This window comes from Thunnus albacares, chromosome 2 (genome assembly GCF_914725855.1).
Source record: "Thunnus albacares chromosome 2, fThuAlb1.1, whole genome shotgun sequence".
NCBI lineage: Eukaryota > Metazoa > Chordata > Actinopteri > Scombriformes > Scombridae > Thunnus > Thunnus albacares.
Window position 1 is genome coordinate 18,156,413 of NC_058107.1, and position 19,998 is coordinate 18,176,410.

At 40.2% G+C, this 19,998-nt stretch overlaps 1 protein-coding gene across 1 annotated transcript; it reads left to right on the forward strand.

The window, feature by feature from the left end:
• The first annotated feature begins 7 nt into the window (after positions 1 to 7).
• tmem161b (transmembrane protein 161B) lies at positions 8 to 19,147 on the forward strand. Its single transcript, XM_044369670.1, has 12 exons — positions 8 to 273; positions 6,463 to 6,566; positions 7,667 to 7,747; positions 9,426 to 9,523; positions 9,666 to 9,822; positions 11,291 to 11,442; positions 11,557 to 11,617; positions 11,735 to 11,875; positions 12,881 to 12,994; positions 14,796 to 14,970; positions 15,789 to 15,885; positions 15,964 to 19,147. The coding sequence occupies exons 1-12, from the start codon at positions 142 to 144 to the stop codon at positions 16,257 to 16,259; spliced, it is 1,608 nt and encodes a 535-aa protein (XP_044225605.1). The 5' UTR covers positions 8 to 141; the 3' UTR covers positions 16,260 to 19,147.
• The last annotated feature ends 851 nt before the right edge of the window (positions 19,148 to 19,998 follow it).

Below are 19,998 nucleotides of genomic sequence, written 5' to 3' on the forward strand. Positions count from 1 at the left end.
CAGGCATATCTGAAGACACCCTTCTTACCCAGAGCTTTAGCGTGACCTCTACTGCAGTTGAAAATACTTGGGAGCGGAGGTTGAATCCATTGATTTTTGACGATGTAACTCATCACTAGAAGGATACGGTGACAAATTTGAATGAGAAGCTGCTTCTTTTTTGTGTATAACCATCGCAAGAAGGGCTTATGTGCTCCTCGCCGCTGGATTTCCGACTCGGGGTGCTCAGTGTTGTCGGGGTTGAGTCCGTTTCAGCTGCACTGCATCAACATGGTGAGTGTGATTTGTCGCACTTTATTGATAAAGCATCAGCTGGTAACATCTAATATCATGTAGATATCTACTGCGACGTTGTTGACATGTTTTTATACAGTATGGTATTGTGTTTGCAGTGCAACGTTAGCTTAGCCTGCTAGCCACGGCAGGTGCTTGGCTAGCTGTATATAGCTCACTAGCTAGGTGAAGAGGTGTGAAGTATATGCAAATAGTCTTGTTCTAAGCAGTGTTCACTTGTAAACAGTGTTTTCTACTGACGTTAACTGGTGTTTCAGGGCAGAGGCTGAAGAGAAGTTTTAATTTAGCAGCCTGTATCAGTTAGTATTAGCAGTTAGCATGCCATTCATCTGACAGCAGGATACCTGTTTTTGGAGAAGTCAAGGTGTGTTCACCGACCTGAATCTGCTCAATTTGACCTCAGGGTGCCCTTAGAGGAACTGTGGGGTAAAATGCCATTATTTGTAATCTATTCGTAATTTCACAAGTAATTATTGAGCACTATCACAGTTGAATTTCATTTTGACAAGGAATTTTCAATACATGTCATCAAAATATTGTTTCTGATTTACTGAAGGAAATTGATTGGTGTTAACTGCTTGTTGTACTGTGTGCACCTTTGTAATCACACCTGTAATTATGTGAGTCAAATAAATACAGATCTGCATCCATGATAGTGTTGTTAAAAATGAGATTATGTGATTTTCTCCTAGACCCCAATAATTTCCAGAGTTTCTCCAAAAAGACTGTCGATGTCCTAAATCTTAACTCAACTGGCAACAGTTGAATTTGACAATATCAACAGTAAGCTGGGATGAAATGTATTGATATGTGGAAGCTCCAACTCAACTCATCATTGATGTAATCATTGGGATTTCTGTTAATGTCAGTTTTGTTTAGTTGCTTTGTATATTGTGTGGCACATCATAAGGTCAAAATGTACACACTCTGCTGAATGTTATATTGTGTTACAGGAGCTATGACAGGAAAATGCAGGCGTTAAATTAGCATCAGTAATGGGGAAATAATTGCTAAGCAGGAAGAGGCATTCATTCTCCAAATCAGAGAGATAGAACAGATGGTTCAGAAGATTGTCAGTTTACTGTAATACTGCCAGGGCAAATTGTCATACTGGGAAAAAGAGACTCCCCTCCTACCCCCCCCCCCCCCAAAAAAAAATGCCAATAAAAATGTAAGCTACCGTACATCACCTTAATGATGATAAACATCTTAGATGTTATCTAGTCTCTTATTGCAGTATTAGTATTATGGTCCCTGTCTAGCAGCAACTACAGCTGCAATATATTTTTTATATGAAAAAAGATTTCCTACTCTCAACAGTTTACAGCTAGAGAAACACACCCAAGAGTAGTCAAGATGAATAAAAAGGGGGGAAAGCATCGATCAATAAGAGGTTTCAAAGTTAGTTTCATGGTCAAAATAGTAGTGAGATGTTTGAGCTCTTATGGATGGTGGTTATCACTGCAGCTCCCACTCCTTACCCCCTACAGATTCCATTTGGTTGTTGGGTAGAGGGGGTCAAGCAGACTGGCCAAGATAAGAGAGTCCATGCTGGCTCAATTTCCCCCAGGCCCAAGATCCTTGCAGGTTTCCCACAGAGAATGGTCAGCACCCACCAAACCAAGGATGTGTGCCTTTTGACCTATATAGCATGACCATTACACACAGTGTCTTGAGTCGGAGAGGTTGTGTTTGGCCATGCGTCACATCTGAGCAAGGATAATTGCCAAGTTGATGGCACCCACTCTCCTCTCTGTGGCTCCAGAAGAGGTATTGACTTCTGCTTTTTGGAGCTTACACCATGCTGGGTGACACAGGGGATCCCCATGACCAATCCAAAATCTAGGTCTAGCGTGCAAGTCTGGCCTCATCACCTCGTCTGTCATTCATCATACCTACTGCTCTCTGACATAGGCTAAACCACCACTCAAAAACATGTTTACTAGTGTTAAGTACATGGGTTGATTGTGATTGATGAATGTTTCATGTATAAGCAGGATGTGTGTGTTAGATTAGCATGTTCAACTAGCCATAGTGCAGAGCAGATGAAAACATTACTTATAGTAAAATTTTCAAATATGGGAATGTTAGTGAAAACACTAATACAACTTGTATGTTTAAGCATTTTTGATTGGCGGTAATAGAGGCACTTGTTTAAAAGCTTGAAGAAAGATGCTAAAGGCTTGACCAACAAAATAGATTCTCAAAATCAACACCAAGATACACTTTAGAAGAAATTAGCTCTTCACTTGTAAATATTAGAATTGAGTGAGGGTGGGGAATTTTATTTAGCATAATATAATTGAATATAATATAAACTGCAGTTTTGCCAAACTATGTGGTGCATCACTAGAGCTAGCATGAGGGTAACATACCTGGGCTATAATCAAATGGACTGGGATATTAATTGTTATTTGTCATCTCAGAAATGGACTGACTAACATGCCACTGTGTTTCATTTAACTTTATATTTCCTTTCCTTCTCCATGAATCAGTTGATGTAAAGCAGTCTGTAGTCTAATTGCGGTAGTTGATTTCCCCATACATTGTGTATTGCATGTTGAGAAGATAAAGAAGGTTGCAGGATTTATTATTGTATATCTAGGTGGTGAGTTTGCAAGTGTAGACTCACTGGTATTATCTCAGGTGCTAGCACATAGCCTATACAAGACCGTTGTCAGAGAAGAAAATATATTTTATTGGGGATCAGTTGGCTAATTGGTTCTTTTTGCTCAAGTGTGTGCAGGCACAGATACCAATGATTCCTACTGATTGCTAAAGAGATAGGCCAACCCACAGACCTTACCCTACAGTGAGTGGATAAAAGCGCAGCATGATGGGAATGATTCTGGGCTCTTAAGCCTAAGTGAATATTGATCTAAGTGTGCCAGGTTGATATTGAGCTCCTTATGTTGCTAAATCTTTGGGTACCTACCACAGGAGTGCTGGCTGTTCATTCTCCTGGGCGCTTGGAGGCTGACATTGTGACTGATGTTGTAGGCAGAGTGTCATTTAGTGAACACACTGTTTACACTAATAAATTCACTCATTTCACTGAAGCTGGTTAATTAATAAAATCATGCCTTTTACTCCATATAATTGAACTTAGAAAAGCTGATGTATTTAAAATAGTTGTCATTATTATTATCAAGGTAAATGTGGCATTTTTTTGTTTTGTTGGGGTGGGATGATATGAATTACAATCTTCTATTATATGTAGTTTTAAGCCATTTTCACAAATGAACTCTGGGCAATGTCCAGAGAATCAGGTCCAGACATTGTCCAGAGTTGCCCTTTCACACATGCAGCACACAACAGGAGATTGTCCGTGTCAGATGCGTTCTCACCTACTGGAAATACTTCGTCTGGTTTAGGCGAGGGGTGGCGCCTGGGTAGAGCGTGCTGGAAGTGAGATGGGGGGAGGATGTGCTGAGCAAAGCTCGGGAAAAACTCAGCAGCCAGACATTTCTCCGTTCTCTGTTTAGGGGCGGCTGAGATTGACACTAAAATGAGAATAACTGGTCCACCTTAAAGGTCAGTCCACTTTAAGTGAGCCTGTTCAGGTTAGGCTAACCCATTGTCGCTAACTTCGGGGCTAACCCCCCTTCACTGTTCCAGCAGTTGGGGAAACAACAGAGGAGACTTTTCTTTGTCTAGAGAAGCTGCAGCATTTAACTGACACACTGCAGCCTGTACTGGACATTTATTGCCACATTGACAACTTACTGCTAACCTTTTCCTCTGCTCTGCTCACTCTCTCCACTCGCTCAACCACACACTCACTACGCACACACATTACGCAAGGCTCTGTTCCTTAAAGGAGCCACACTACCAAGAGCTTCCCAGGCAACGACACTGAGGTTGACTCATGTTTTGGAACAGCGCTGCACAGAGACTCCCAAGCACTATTGATTTTCAAATGAATGGATATTTGGCGTTATTTTTGGCATTAAAAGAGATTTTGTGGCCTGGTGGATGTTCTCAGGCATGTACAGTTATAGGGGAAACGCTGGGCTCAGTCACACATTACATGGACTTTGATGACTGATTCGGACATTTGCGTTCACACATACAGCTCCTCCGGATAATGTCTGGAAAATATCAGGGTTGCAGTGCATGTGTGCAAGGGACTTTAGATTTTAGTAGCCACACATATCATTGTAAAGAAAGAAGTGCAACACCACTGCAGCTGCAAAAGAGAGGGAGACGGCGTTGGAGAACATTGCTGCTCGAGTCATTGCGTAAATTTAAATGTAGTCTTTTGCAATCACAATAATATTACAGGGGAAAACTGCTTGAATGGTCGACTATTAATTTATGTCATTTAGGTGCAATCCCGCGGGGGAGAAGCGCACTTGAGCTAAGCTCAAAAAGATAATTGTCTGGAAATGCTAGAACATCTATGCGCGGTCTGATAACCATCTCCCGACAAATATTTAATTCTCTGCGCAGTAATGCTGCACCTTCAACCACGGAATCGTTATCAAAAGGATTGAATGATGAATGATTTTTTTTAAATGACAGACGGCAGGACTTGGCTACGCCAAAACTCGTCTGCTGACTGAATGAATGAGGAAATCAAATGGAGTGTGTGGCTTTGAAAGAGGGCGGAGACAGAGAGAAACTCGAGGTTCATTGAGAAAAACCTGGTCCCGACCAGGTTAGGTTCATAGAGTCTGTTACTATGGTAACTATTCGAGAGCTTAAGTTATCTCTCTCTCTGAAACAGGCTAGACTTACCCCTCTTTCTCTGGTTTGAGTTACCTCCCTTTTCAAAACGGAAAACTCAGAGTTTCCCTCATTTCAGGGTTAACAGACTCTGAGTTTTCACTAAATGAGCGTTGTCAGGGTCATGTGGTCATGTAATTGAGAGACACATGAGTTAAGGTATGAATGATGTCAAGGCAGTTGGAAAGAAATGTCAAGATGACATTGTAAGTAAGCTAGTTGCCCAACAGATGACTGTCTGCCACAATGTCACAGAAGTCCTGGGATCAAATCGATGTGTCCCCACAGCAACAATAAGTTAGTAGTGATGAACTTTGAAACTGTACACCGGGCTTTGTTTATAGTAAAATGAAGGTCATTCTGTGTTTGAGCTCTGGGTCGTAATCAAGATTGTAGACCCTAATCTTGTACAACCCTTGTACAGTATTTACAAAGAAAACATGCTTTCCTGTGGTTGGTTAAAAGCATCTACCTTATGCTGTGTCATTGACTGCATTGTAAATCAGACATCTGACCTAGGAAAGGGCCATGTAGTCTTTCACATCAAAAGGATTCATCCTCTTTGGACCATTGACGTGCTCAGCAAATTTCATGGTAATCAATTAATCATTTAACTCATTTCTTCAAACAAAAACACCAGTTTGTTGCTCCAAGGTTCTCAGATGTGGGGCTTTACTGCTTTTCTTGATTCTTTCATTATAGTAAATTGAACATTAAGGGGTTTTGGCTGGTTAGACAAAACAAGACATTTGAAGACATCACCTTGTGCTCTACAGTGATGGACATTATACACAGTTTTCTGATGTTTAATAGACCAAACAGTTAATGGAGAAAAGTATTGGCAGATTAGTCAATAATGAATATACTTGTTTGTTGCAGCCCTAAATATCTGTCATCATAAAAGGCTGTCTGACATACTAGAAAGATAGCTTCAGGAAGTTGCTCAGAATAAGTAACCTAATTTTATTGTCGTTAACTTCAAATACAGATGATTTTAAAGAGATGCACAGATGTTTGATAAACTGCCATGAAGATAAGGTGCTCAAGTCGTTAAAGTTTTGATCTGAGTTCTTCGGTTTCTTTCTGCACTGTGATCTTGCAAAGTTTGTTTGCACAGTGTCTGTGGTCCTAAATCATTTAAAAATACATTGTGACTTGCATATCAACTGGTTTGTGTGTTTTGAACTGACACTTTTCATTTTGTGAATGTTACCTCCTAAAAGGTGCGACAAAAATAAGACAAAAAATGTGTCCAAAAAAGAGATTGGACTTGCATTTGATTGCATTTGAATTACATTTAGCTTATACAGTACGAAGTTCTTCAAAACTATGAATCTGTATCAGTTTATATAAACCTGTAGTTCGTATGTGTAACTGCTTTATGTCATGTGTAATTACTATTTAAATGTGATCTTAAACCCCCCCTCTCTATATCCACAGGGTGTGATCGGTGTGCAGCTGGTGGTTACCATGGTAATGGCCAGTGTAATTCAAAAAATCATACCTCATTATTCCTTCGCAAGATGGCTACTCTGCAGTGGCAGGTAATTTAAAATCCTGTACATCCTGTTTCACAGTTCATTCAGAGTGCTACAGTTTCATTTCTTCAGTTCACCCGTCTTCTGAGAAGTTTATTTCATGTAGAGTCAAGAACAATGGAGATCAAAATGTTTACTGAGACTGTTCAAAAGGGTTTGGATAGTAGAAGAAAAAGAATCATTAAGTCATACTGCAAAGACCAAAAGGCATCAAAATATTGGGATGACCCAAGAGGACGGTGCATAAAAAGTGCCCGCCTCATCTCCTCTAATTAGTGCCACATATGTTTTTCAGTAAACAGCTTCTTGGAACACATTTAATAATTAATTAATTTTTCTTTTCAGTGCACTGTGAAACATTCTCGAAAACTTTTACCCTAAGCTGGCAGTCTGGAGTATATTCTGTAATTAATTTTCCATAATAAATAAATATACAAGGGGGGGAAAAAAGCTGTGCTGCGGCTCCTTCTATCCTCCTCTAACCCACAGAGTGCATCTCAAGATGCTCTGATAAGAGGCTTCCTAAACAAAGTTAAGGAGGTTCAAAACAGCGCTCCTGTTGCGAAGCCTCACACAAGTGCTTTTTAGATGTATATCAGAGTAGCTGATGTAAAGTAAAGCTTTGAGAAATTTATGTGTGTGCGTATGTGTGTGTCTGTTGCTCGGAGGTTAATCATAAAGCTCACAGCTGTTACAAATTGATGCTTTGAGTCATGTTCATAGAACCGAGACTTAATGTCACTGCTTTCAAGAGCGTTTTTCAATAAGATTTTTGATATTATTTTTTAAGGAGAAATGTAAAAGCAATTTACACTTTTAACAGTAAGTGAAATTCCCTTCATTCTTAACAGAAATGGAAGTGAACAGACAAGGAATTATACAATATGTCTCTTGTTTAAGCCCGAATCACTTAACCTATTCTTTCCATACCTCAGAATAATCATAGTAAATTATTTTATGTTGTAATAGTTTCACAGTAGGGCAGTGAATCTAGCTCTGGTCTGTCCACAACTCTGCTTTATCTGGTTTACTGTGTCCTCTTTCTCACTGGTTCCTCCTCTGTCCATGCTGATTCCACACATCTCTCTCCTTTTCTTTGTTCACAGTCTGCGGTGGTACCAGCACCCTACGGAAGATGAGTTGAGGAGCTTAGCTGGGAAACAAAAAGGACAGAAGAGGAAAGACAGGTATGTGTCGTGGGGGTGGGGGTGGGGGGTGGTGGTTGAGAGGGGCTATGGTTTGGGGGTTGGGGAAATGCAATGGCACAGACGAGGCACGAAAGGCACCCCTTTCATCAGAGTGGAAAGAAAAGATGAGAGGTAGACATTTGAGATGGATGGAGACCACAGGCATGTCGGCGAAGAGATGAAGCTGATGTGTTTACGTGTTTACTGATGTTTTCTTCTTTTATGGCTCCTCATCTGGGCTCAGAGCAACTCAGCTTAGAAGTGGCCCTGTCTAGTGGATGTGAGGAAAGTCAATCCTTTTTTTTTTTTTTTTTTTTGGAGCCAATATTATTTTGGCTATTTTAGGGGATGATGGTTTTAAAAAGATTGCATCCACTCTGAAATCAAAGTTTCCCAAACAGCATTATATCTTCAGAGTGGTCAGATGTCAAGCTTTGATTCTGGTAGATGATCTTCCTTTAAGACTACTTTGCAATAAAAAAAATAAAAAAAATCAGTTTTTTCAGGGCTGCAGGTGGAGGTTGAACCATATGTCAATCACATGAATTTAGTGCCGTTTCCTTTGTACTCATCTTTTAAATGTGAATTTAAATCAAAGTCACAACTGAAAGTTAATCCTTACTTTTCCACATGGTGTCCAGCTCCTAACTTAAAGCGGTTTTGTAGAACAATCCTTTCTCTGACCCTGTATGAGGCAGGTCAATGCTCTCTAGCGCCACATGTTCAGTAATCCCCTGAAGAAAAAGATGGACCACTGTCCTTTTGCCAGCTCGTGCCATGCAGCTCCGTTCCCTTTGTTAACGGTCTGCCTCACTCAGTCAGGGGCAAAGCTGAGCCCCTTTTTTCCTGTCAGGTGCCTCAAAGATGAAATCTGTCCGGGGCATGTTTTGCCCTAGACTCTTGCAGTGGTATTGTCCTGTGAATCCAGCGCACACACAGGGCTGAACAAACAAAGCCCAGAACTGACGAGTCCCATCAGACAGTTCTTCAAGGCCAAAGAACAGCTCTCCATTCACCTGCTGTTTGTGACTTTGTGCTGCCTATGTTTTCCCTTTGGTCATGGAAAAGTACTATAGTAATAAAAGTTCGCTCACCAATGTCTGCTATTAAAATTTGTATGTCTGAGCTGCATTAAATGTAGAAACAAGGAAAAGTTCATGAGGCGAATTGTGCTCATATCTGCTTTACGACAAATTAACTTGACTTTGACGGTCAACATAGGCGATATAGTCTTAACATTTACCTGTGATGGATTAGCTATTACAATAACTCTTTGTAAGGTAGGACAGTTGTGTACTTTGGTAAATATTCAGCAATAATGTAAAATACATAAATAATTATTTCTGGGCCAAAACATTGAAATCTCTGTAGTATGCTCTTACAGTTGAAGGACAGATCTCCACCTCAGACCACCATCTTGCTAAACCTGCAATATTTACCCTTGAAATGCTAAAAAGGAGTGAGTGGAAATGTTTTAACTGCTCTTTTCTTTTTAACTGTATAAAAGGAAAAATGAGACAAAAATGTCTCTTTTCATCATAATCCTGATGTTATAGTTTGTATTTCTACACAGGTTAAAAATTGTCATTGGTCTAAAATTCTGTTGCATTTTAGAGTTGCTTTTTCTCAATTTCCTGACACTAGTTGTTGTTTTGCTGCTCTGTCCTCTTTGCCCTAGGAAGTACAATGGTCACATAGACAATAAGCCGCTAACAGTTCCCAAGGACATAGACTTACAACTGGAGACGAAATGCATCACAGAAGTCGACACATTAGGTATAAATCAAAGAGGACAAATATCTGCTGAAGAAAGTTTCGTTTTGAATGTTCACTCATACACGTTTGTGTGTGTATATACTGTACCATAAGAATTTTATTCTTGAGTATCTGGATTTAATTATACTCTTTATGCCCCCAGCATTGCACTACTTCCCAGAGTTCCAGTGGCTGGTGGATTTCACAGTAGCAGCAACTGTGGTCTATCTGATAACAGAACTCTACTACAGTGTGGCTCAACCCTCGGGAGAGATGAACATCAGTGTGGTCTGGTGCCTGCTGGTACTCGCATTTGTCATGTATCCTTAAATCAGTCATTCTTTACATCTTGGTTAGCCTTTTTAGAAGTGTCAACTGTCCTTTGAATTGGTAACACACCTGTGCTATACATCATGTCTGTAGGTCGGTTGCTAACATTTTGGGTTCCAGCCGAACAAACCTGTTTTCTATGGACTCTCCTCTGCTCGCATTTCCATTATTTTCACTTACTACCATCCTATATATGTTGTAGTTTAACATCTCTTTGTCTATAAGAGAGACCAAATCATTCCAGTTTGATTGTATGGATGCAGCAGTGGCGACGAGAGGCTATAAAATGACTCCTAAAGCGTCCACTGGCTTGACTTCTAGCACCTTTATGCTCCACAGCTACCTGCTATTTTGCTACGCTGAATGATGGTTAAATAATATGCATTATCCTCGCCACCAACCACAGGAATCAATCTTTCCAGTGCTCCTGGTCAGGCCCAGCTCACCGTGGTCAGATGGTGTGTCATTTCCTGCCTACGTCGGAGATTGGAGGCCCAATTTTCACAGCCCAACAGACTGATATGCTTGGGGAAAAGGACAGGCCGGGGGAACAGATGAAATGGTACTATGAAGATGAGGGAATGTGTTGGCTCAATATATGTGTTAATGGGACACTTGATTTCAGTTTTCCTATTTCAGCCCTGATGACATGTTTAAGACTCCTGCCCTTGAGATCAGCGCTACTGCTCTGTTAACCCTCTCCGATAATACCGGAGCAGCATATTCTTCAAGTAGCTGCATCTAATAGCACCTCCCTTTTCCCCCTTGTTTACTGAAATGTATAAATGTGACTGAATATCCTAACCTTTGGCCAACGCTGACAGGCCAACACAGGGGTATATTAATTGTAGCCCACCGCATGACAGCTGTATTGCATGGCTGTATTTCTCTTTTCAGCCTCATGCTGGCTCAAACTGGTCTGGTGAGTGTTTATACAGCTGTCTTCACAGTCCTGAATAAGGGTTAGAGGAAGAAAGAAGACTCCTTTGGATTGAATACCATTCTTGAAAGGGAGTGAAAAATTGGCATGTTGTCACCTGAAATGTTACAGAAACTGAGTTTCATCTCCGTGGTAACCAGAGTTCACTTTAGAAACTTGCTGTATCCGTACCCCTCTGATCAGGGTAGACCGGGTGAGGCATTAAATACTATTACGACCTCGATGGCATGCAGTGGTCCCAAAAAACCCACACATTCTGCACCCGCACATGCTGTGGCATTAAGGGGTTGAGGGTTCACACAGGGCCTGTAAGTAAGCACAAACTCTGTGTTTGTGTAAAGACGAAACATTTTTGTATGGTGAATAGCTGTGTGTTACTGTGTTCAAACTGTTTTATATTGATTGATGTATTTCTGTTTCCCTTGAACCTGTAAAAGGCATTGAAAATGCATCCGCAAAGCAATGCTTTATATACCAGTGTACTTCTGGAGATGTCTTCCTTGACTCTGTCACTACAGTAAGACCCTTTTCTCTCTGACGGCCCACTACTTCAAGTTGGAGGAAGGAGGCGAGCGCTCACTCTGCATTACTTTTGCTTTCTTCTTTTTTGTCAAAGCCATGGCTATTCTCATCGTCACTGAAAACTACCTAGAGTTTGGTCTGGAGACCGGTGAGTGCTGCATCATGCTTTTATGTCTAGAAACCTAAACTGACCCTTTTTTCATAACAACAAAATTTTAATACTTTTGGCCCTAGTTGGTGAGCTGAATATTTCTTCTTCTAGGTTTTTCAAACTTCTCTGACAGTGCTCTACAGTTTCTGGAACACCAGGGCTTAGAGTCGCAGTAAGTACATTATCAGTATTCCCATAGTATCATCATTTTTGTTTTCTCTGCCTTCATGAATTCTTTATGACTCATGAACCTACACCAGTATCTCACTGTGTATTTTCTCTTTTACAGGGGTCCCATATCTAAACTCACCTTCAAGCTGATCCTGGCCCTACTCTGCTCCCTGATTGGGGCATTTCTAACTTTCCCTGGTCTGCGATTGGCCCAGATGCACCTTGATGCTCTCAATCTGACCACAGCAAGATTTACACAGTGAGTCCACTACAATAATTGTCTTCACATCTGTGTTCAGTCATGTATTTTTCATTGAATACCTTTTGATATCTTCCTTATCCTTAATAGTAAGGATGGAAAAGCTGGAAAGTCATGGTGACCTTTGATGAAAAAGGCTTTTTAAACGATTTAGTGTTGTCTTGCTATAACAGATTAATAATGGACAATTAAACAACAGGTGAAAAACTTCTTTCACATATGCAGAAGTACTCCTCAAGACCCGTAAACAGACTTTGATGTGTAAAATCAGTGGAGTTCCCATTTTAGATCAGTTTCTGGTCAGGAAAAACTGTAATGTCTAATTTTCTTTTACTTTTGACAGTTACATATGTTTAATGATTGAATTTTCATTGGAATAGACATGTGTCTGCTGATATTATCAAGCGTGGTCTATAATGTCTTTGGTTCTGTGTTTGTTTAAACATAGCGCTCAAATATCTGACTATCCTATCTCGGATTGCCACGAAGCCAAGTATAGCACAGTTGTACTTGTGTCCTACTATTCAGAGTGTGTCAGATACAAGAGAGCACCCTGTAAGCCAGATGAAGACTTCCTCATTTGGGTCTGATTTCTATTTCAGAACTCACTGGGTGGCACATCTACGACCACGATAGGGGGTGCAGTGCAGGGAGCACATTGCATCCAGATAATCCACTTTAGTATAGCAGACTCTCCAAAATGGCTTCTTCTTCCATTCCCCTCTTAACTGTCATGAGCTTACATCCTCAGACACTGTCACTAACGGGGATTATCTACAAGCCCTTCAAAATCTATGCTGTAGTTATCTTCTCACCCCTCTCTGGGAAAGTTGCTCTGATAATATGGACCATATTCTTCAGTATGTTGACTTGAAATTCAGAATAAATAGTAAAAAATTTTAGTGAGTTGAGTTTTTCCTAAATATGTGGGAGTCATCAATGGTTATTCTGAGCAAATATGTCTTTATCAGTCTGTCTTCTCCTTCACCTCCCTTTTTCCTGTAGGACTCTGCTTCATATCAACTTCCTGTCCCCTCTTATCATGGTCCTGCTGTGGGTGAAGCCCATTACCAAGGACTACATAATGAACCCCACTCTGGGAAAGGAGAGTGTGCCTTTGTAAGTAGAAGTAATTATCTGGTTCTGGCAGTCCTTTAAATGCCTGATCCAGATGTGCACTGTACAGTAGTTTCTGTGGCCAGTATGGCACCTCACTTGTACACACTGCATTTCCTTTTATTACTAACATTTCTCCTGCCCACAAATATAAATAGAATATAAATTCTTTTCTAAGTAAACTAGGGATGCACGATATTGGATTTTTTGCCAATATTTTCCAACTCATTTTGGACAATTGCAGATGCCGATACTGATATATGCACACATTTTTTTTCCACCTGGCTGAGGAGACCGTTACACATGCAGTCATAGATTGTACTAAGTTTGACCAAGAAAGATAATATATGAAGGAAGAACTTAGGAAGACTGGAGTTCAGGAGCTCAGCATTAAAACTTTAATGAACCTGCCAAGTGGGTCGAGCAGTAGAGTTTTCTTGGAGTTTATTAGACAGACAGGATTAATGGGTAGGATTTAATCTCTGGTCCACACTCCGAAGCAGAAGGTGGCAGTAATGCACAGCAATACACTGGCTGCCAACCAAAAAGTAGAAGAAGTTGGGTTTTTTTTCCCAAACAGAGTGATACATCCTGTCAGCCAAGGTGTTTCCTACTTGTGAAGCTAAACACAGCAGCTCCTCCGTGGACTGTTTCTCCCTGACGGTCCCGGTACTTCCTCCGCAGGCTCCACTTCACTCAGCTGCCCGACAGACCCGTTGCTTCTTCCCACTTTAACCTGAATAACAAACCAGGGCTCGTGCTCCAGTTGGATCCACACGGAGAGCTGTGAGGCTAGTGGTGGCTAGCTGGCTGTGCTTCCCTCTGGCCATGCTGTGGCTAATGCTCCATGAAGCTGAGTGACGTAGAGCCTGCGGAGGAAGTACCGGGACCATTAGGGTGAAACAGTCCATAGAGGGAAGCACAGCCACACAGCGGGGGAGAAGGTGATTGGCCTGTCATATCAGCAGAAAAGTTCATTTCGGGCCAATGCCAATATTATCGTGCATCCCTAATTTGAACATTTACAATCATATGTTTGGATACTCATTTAGATAATTGAGGTAAGATGCTTTGTAGATTCTATAAACATTTCATAAAAACAAAAGTGTGCTGAAGGAATATGTCCTCACACCCCTTGTTTATTGATCTTTATGTGGCCAGCTGGACTCTCACTTGATATCTAGCAAGCTAATTACCTGCCATTCCAACTAGGAAGATGAGACAGCATCGCTGATCTGTGAAAATAAAAGTAACTAGCTTTTGTGCTGGGAAAAGGATTTAAACTATGCAACAGTGGTTATGAAAATGAAATTTGTTAGTTAAATGGTCCTATTAGATAAGGAATGTATTCAGCTCGTAGATGAAGTGATGACAGTAAACACTTTGCCTGCTTGGGTTAAAATTAGGCTGTAATCAAATGCAGTCATACCTTGAGGAAAGCTTTTAATTATAACTGCTCGCATTTGTTTGCTGGTTGTTCATTCCAAGTTGGCATCACCCAATTGTTACTTAAGTTTGAATCCTGTGATGTGGCTGTGATAATATCCAGGACAAACCTGATTAAGACTGGTACTTGTTAAAGTACCCCCCTTTTCACCATTTTATCTCTCAATTTCACACTCTATCTTTTTCTCCTGAGTTGCATATGACGTCTTCTGCTCTTACTATCTTTTCTTTCTGTCTCTTGTCTACCATCTAAATGATGGAGCAGTTACATGATGTGGTGAGTTCGTGGGCCAGCAAAGCTGTCATCCCTTTATCATCCTTCGTCTCTTACTCACTCTTGTCTTTCTATTAATATCAGGATGACTGAGCAGACGTATGATACGTTGCGGTTATGGGCCATCATACTGATGTGTATGCTCCGGCTCGCCATGATGAGACATCATTTGCAGGCCTACCTCAACCTGGCCCAGAAGGGTGTGGACCAGATGAAGAAGGAGGCGGGGCGGATAAGTACCGTTGACCTGCAGAAGATGGTGATTGAAATGATTTGCATAATAATCCTGATTATACCTCCTGCAATTCTGCACAACTTGACTGTTTAGCTCTGTGATTCCATAGTAACCACTTAGATGGAGCCACATTGCTGGTTTTTCAGAAGTGGAGAATTTTAGGATTAAGCCAATTTCCCCATATTAAAAGCAAATATGGACACATTTAGGGCCCTATCTTTGAATGAAGGAGCAAAGCACAAAACTCAATCATCTACACACAGAGCATGCATTATGCAGGAGGCATGCTGAACACCTGCATTGTGCTTGGAAATTGGATACATTATCAGTGGTAGGTGATCACATCATCTCCATCATACCCCAACAAGTGCTCCTGAAGCACTGTTTGGTCTAGTCCAGAGTCTTGCAAGTGTGCATATGTATTAGTCATATAAGAATATATGGAGCTGAAAAGATTATGTCGAAGGCAGGAAATGTCTTTTCGATTATTAGCTGAGTTCCATCTCTGGAGATTTTGAAAGTTATGCGCTACAACATTGGTTTGAAGGAAAATGTCAGACAGGGTTGATGAATCAGGTGCACTTAATTTTGTTACATGTCACAAAATTAAATCATGATGTAATAATTAAGCACATGATGAAATTACTTGGAAACATTTACATTGTTACTGAGTTGTACCTCAGCAAAACTTGTGTCTTACTAATATGACAGTTGACCATTTGCCAATAAGTCTCCCTATATTTTGTATCGCCACCCTAGATGATGTGAGACAATTTGTTTTTTTGTTGTGTTTTTTTTTTTTTTTTTTTTTAATGGTATTCTTCTTTTCTAATTTTACCCAGGTTGCACGTGTTTTTTACTACTTGTGTGTAATCGCACTACAGTATGTGGCACCACTGGTGATGTTGCTGCATACGACCTTGCTGCTAAAAACCTTAGGTGAGTCATGCTTTCCTCCTTAGAATATCTGAGTTTCTCTTATAAGTTGCAGCTATTTCCTCACTCTGTTTACTACAGGTGGACACTCCTGGTGGGTCTATCCTGAAGAAGACCTGCCTTGCACCCATGAAATGAACTCTGATTCTGCAATGGAGGCAGTACCAATAGCAGCCCCAACACCAGCTCCAGTAATAGAAACAGGAGCACGGGCGTCAGTAGCCCAGCTGTCGATGGCCCTGGGAGGCCTGCGGACTGTCTTCAGCCCCCTGCTTTTCCGAGGCCTCTTCTCCTTCTTTACTTGGTGGATTGCAGCTTGTCTCTTCTCCACCTCCCTCTTTGGCCTCTTCTACCATCAGTATCTCATGGCAGCATAGCATCACCAACCTGGCAGTGGCACCCAGACTCCCGCAGGGCTGCAGTATGTTCGGCCTGATCAAAAAAAAAAGAACTGCGTGGGGGCAACAGAGGCCTATTGATGACTCTGCTCCACAACCCCTCCTTCCCTTCCTCCCTCCCTCTCTCATAATGACTGACCATATCATCAGAGCTCCTGGTTCAACTTCCAGTGCTTCCTCCACAGATGAATCTGTGAACTCTTGTCATTGTTTTTACTACTACGACCACTACCTTTTTATTTGGAGAGCAAGATTTATAAATTTTAATAACAGACTAAATTGTGAATTAGAATAATAATAACCAGTGTCAGTGGGATGGCACAGTAATGAGAAATTGGTTCAGTTTGCTGTATGAAATTTGAATGGTACTATGAGGTAAAATACTGTATCTTAGATGCTGACAACTAACTACATGTTAAAATGTGGTGTGGCAGTTCTGCTCCTTCCCACCAGTTTTAAATGAGCCAATGGGGAGACTTAAACTAATGTTCTTTTTAATACTTGTTCACAGTTTTTCACATGGAATGACTTAAACCCATCAACATTTTCAGATTCTTGATATATTGGTTATAGGTACTTCAGTAAGCCCTAAATTCAGCCCCTTCACAACTTGACGTGTGGCAGGAGTCAGTTTTTGGACTGTTGCCCTCCAACTGAAATTCCTTTCATTATCAATGAACTCTAAATAGTATTTACATTGAATTGCACCAGAAACGTATACAGAAAAGCATTTGCATGAGTCATGAGTTGGTACACGTGTGCAGGGCCTTGACATTAGAAGAAGTCACACAACAATCTATATTCCTTTCTGTATAACACTCCATTATAGTGCTAAATTGAAAAAATAAAAATGCATTGTAGCCTATAGAAGCTGCATTTGGGTCACAAAATATAGTTCAATCAAGAGATATTTATGGAGGTTAATGTGTGACATTGAAGCCCAAAATCACCTTTACCTACTCCGAGTAGTTTCTTCCTTGCGTTTTCAAACGTTTTGGAGAACTGATAACTGCCATTATTGTGGCTCCCTGTGTTAGTCTTTTGATCAGAAATGGTAAATTTGTGTGTCAATAGCCTGTTAAATGTCCAAATTTCATTGCCACGGGACAAAGGTGTCTGAAAGAGTCTTAAAATGGTGCGGTAAGGACCAGTGCATCTATTTGGAGGAGGAGGAGGAGGAGGAGGAGGGAGGGAGGGAGGGGCAGCCTGTTGATTTTGCCAGAATGGCTGGTTGGGAAGAACTGGTGGCAATCTCAGCTGTCAGCTGAGCAGGGTTAGAGAGTGGACAGTCTGAGGAGAGTCGTACCTGCACAGGAACAAGAAGAGATGTTACACTCACGGGGGAAACATCTCATTGACTTGAAACTGATGTATTTAAATGTGTCTAACTAAACTTGCCATGAAGGACAAACCTAGGTTCTTAAAATAAGAGGCGTTCCAATAGATTTATGATTTTTAACATGCATTGTAACCTCCCTGGTTTAATCTGAGCCATTTTAGAAGAGATGAGAGCAATTTAAGCCGTTTTTGAGCAGCATTGATGATTTAAAGGGAGGACGGCACTTAGGGTTCAGTAAAGGTATGTGCTTGTGTCTGTGTGTCTGTCTGCATGTATAGGATCTCTGCTGAAGGTCAGCTGTAATCTGAAAGGGCATTGTGATCAAGAGGAGATGATGTCAACTAATGTTGATAAGCTAACGCCTTTATGTTCTCCTTTGTAACTTTTTTTTTAATTATTACCCCTCCTTTGCTTTCAAACTCATTTGAGAATGATCTTTTCTTTGTTTTTATTGTTTTTTCTAATGGATCAAATTGTGGATTTGTAAAACTTGATTTCAAAATGGTGCCAAGTGAGTCTGTTCCCCTGTCCTCAATTGCTGTAGATTTGGTGTCTGCCAGTGTTTGAAACTACAACTGGACTGCAACACTGGGGGCCTTATGATTTCTGTAGATCCACATTAAAAAAAAAAAGAGGTCTGGTGCACAAAAGGTCATAACGGTATTTACAAGTCTCATTGCATACTGTAATATTTTGGTGGGTAAATGTACGCACAAGACGTCATTGTGTTGATGAGGCACTGGGCCAATATGATTGTCCAGTCTATTCAAGAATGTAGGGTACATGGTGGTACACAATCTTGCGGTTGTCTGGCATTTTGTTTCGTCTTTACATTTGTTATATCATAGAGCTGTGATTTATGAATTCCAGCTCTATGAATTTTGTACAGAATACATTTTACAAAGTCGAGCAGCACCATATCACATTTTTCAGCTCCTGATGTCGAAAGTCTTAGCTTCAGTTTGTGTCTGTTTTAAATGATGGGGAATATGCACATAATGAATGTATCAATCCTGCCTAATTTCTAGATTGTTTTCAAGAAAATGATTTGTATGGTGAGTTGATTTAACACGCCCTCCCCCCACCCCTGCACTTCCCGAGCTCTTTCCTTGTCTACTACCATCTGTTAATCTGCCTTTCCCACAACTGTGTGTGGTTAGGTCAAACAAAATCTAATTTGTCCTAATGACTTTTTTTAATTGATTTTTTTTTTTTTTTTTTGTATTTATTATACATGTTGAGGCCTGTAAACATTTCTTATTTTAACATCAAACACTTTATTTTGTTTTATTGGAGTGCATGGTGACTTAAATCAGTTGTTTGACAAATCAGTTGCAAATTAAGCGTTTTTTTTAATACTCTGGTCTGGACAGTCATGAAAAAGCTGGGGTACTTTCAGAATTCATTGTTTCTTCTGTTTGTTACCACTGAAAGTGTTTATTATACATTGTTGCATTCACAAACATTGTTGTTCTTTCATCTATTTATTTCTGCTTTAGATTTTGTCTTAAATAAATTATGTTCTTTACTTTGTCCATTTTTTTTGAAGGATCTTACATGACCAATCCACTGGCTTCATATATGGCCTCATCAGTGGCACAACAGGGAGATGGGTTTATCCATGATGCTTTATATGCGTTTGGCACTTTGGGTATGTTTTTGTTTTAAAGTTAAAGCCAGGTCTGTTCTAAAAAGTAGAAATATCTATACATGGGTTTATTGGTCTCAGACATTGAATGCTGGTAATTGTTACCTAGATGACCAAAGAGACCAAACTCAGTTCATCCATATTCACTACATTTGTGAATGAATTGCCAAAATTACAGCAAGTTAGTATCCTCATTGAAGTTTCATGATACTCTGGCCGATACAAGACAATGACTAACAATTTCAGAAATTAAGCCTCACCCAAGGCTTGTTTGTAAAATAGTCAGTTCATTGACACAATCTGTCTCTCCGACAGGAATCCTTGAAATGTAGATGAGAACAACATTTTTTGTTTTTGTTTTTTTTTTTTGGCTTGTTGCAAAATTTTTCACACATTTTAGCTAGTTCTGTGCTTAAAAAAATTGAATAGGTTTTTTCTTTTTTTTTTTTTTTTTTTACAGGGATGAAAAAGAAATTGACTGATTTTGTACCAAGTCAGAGTGTGGAAAACTGTTAAATAACTTCAGTAAAGTGCTGTTTATATATATATATATATTATTATTTATTTATTTATTTTTTGACTTTTACTGCACTTTTTGCAGTATGGCCTTGACATGGAATTCATGCTTCAATGTGCTTGAAGAAATTATATGCCCTACTCGAATTCACATTGTGGATTCCAGGTTACAAAATATTTCCACACATATATCTCTTCATAAAGCCTCAGTGCTC

Excerpts from the sequence above, each read along its gene's own strand:
- tmem161b (XM_044369670.1), top strand. The coding sequence starts at position 142 with ATGAGAAGCTGCTTCTTTTTTGTGTATAACCATCGCAAGAAGGGCTTA. Across the intron at positions 12,995-14,795 it reads GGAAAGGAGAGTGTGCCTTT|GATGACTGAGCAGACGTATG; the intron begins GTAAGTAGAAGT and ends TATTAATATCAG. Across the intron at positions 14,971-15,788 it reads CCGTTGACCTGCAGAAGATG|GTTGCACGTGTTTTTTACTA; the intron begins GTGATTGAAATG and ends AATTTTACCCAG.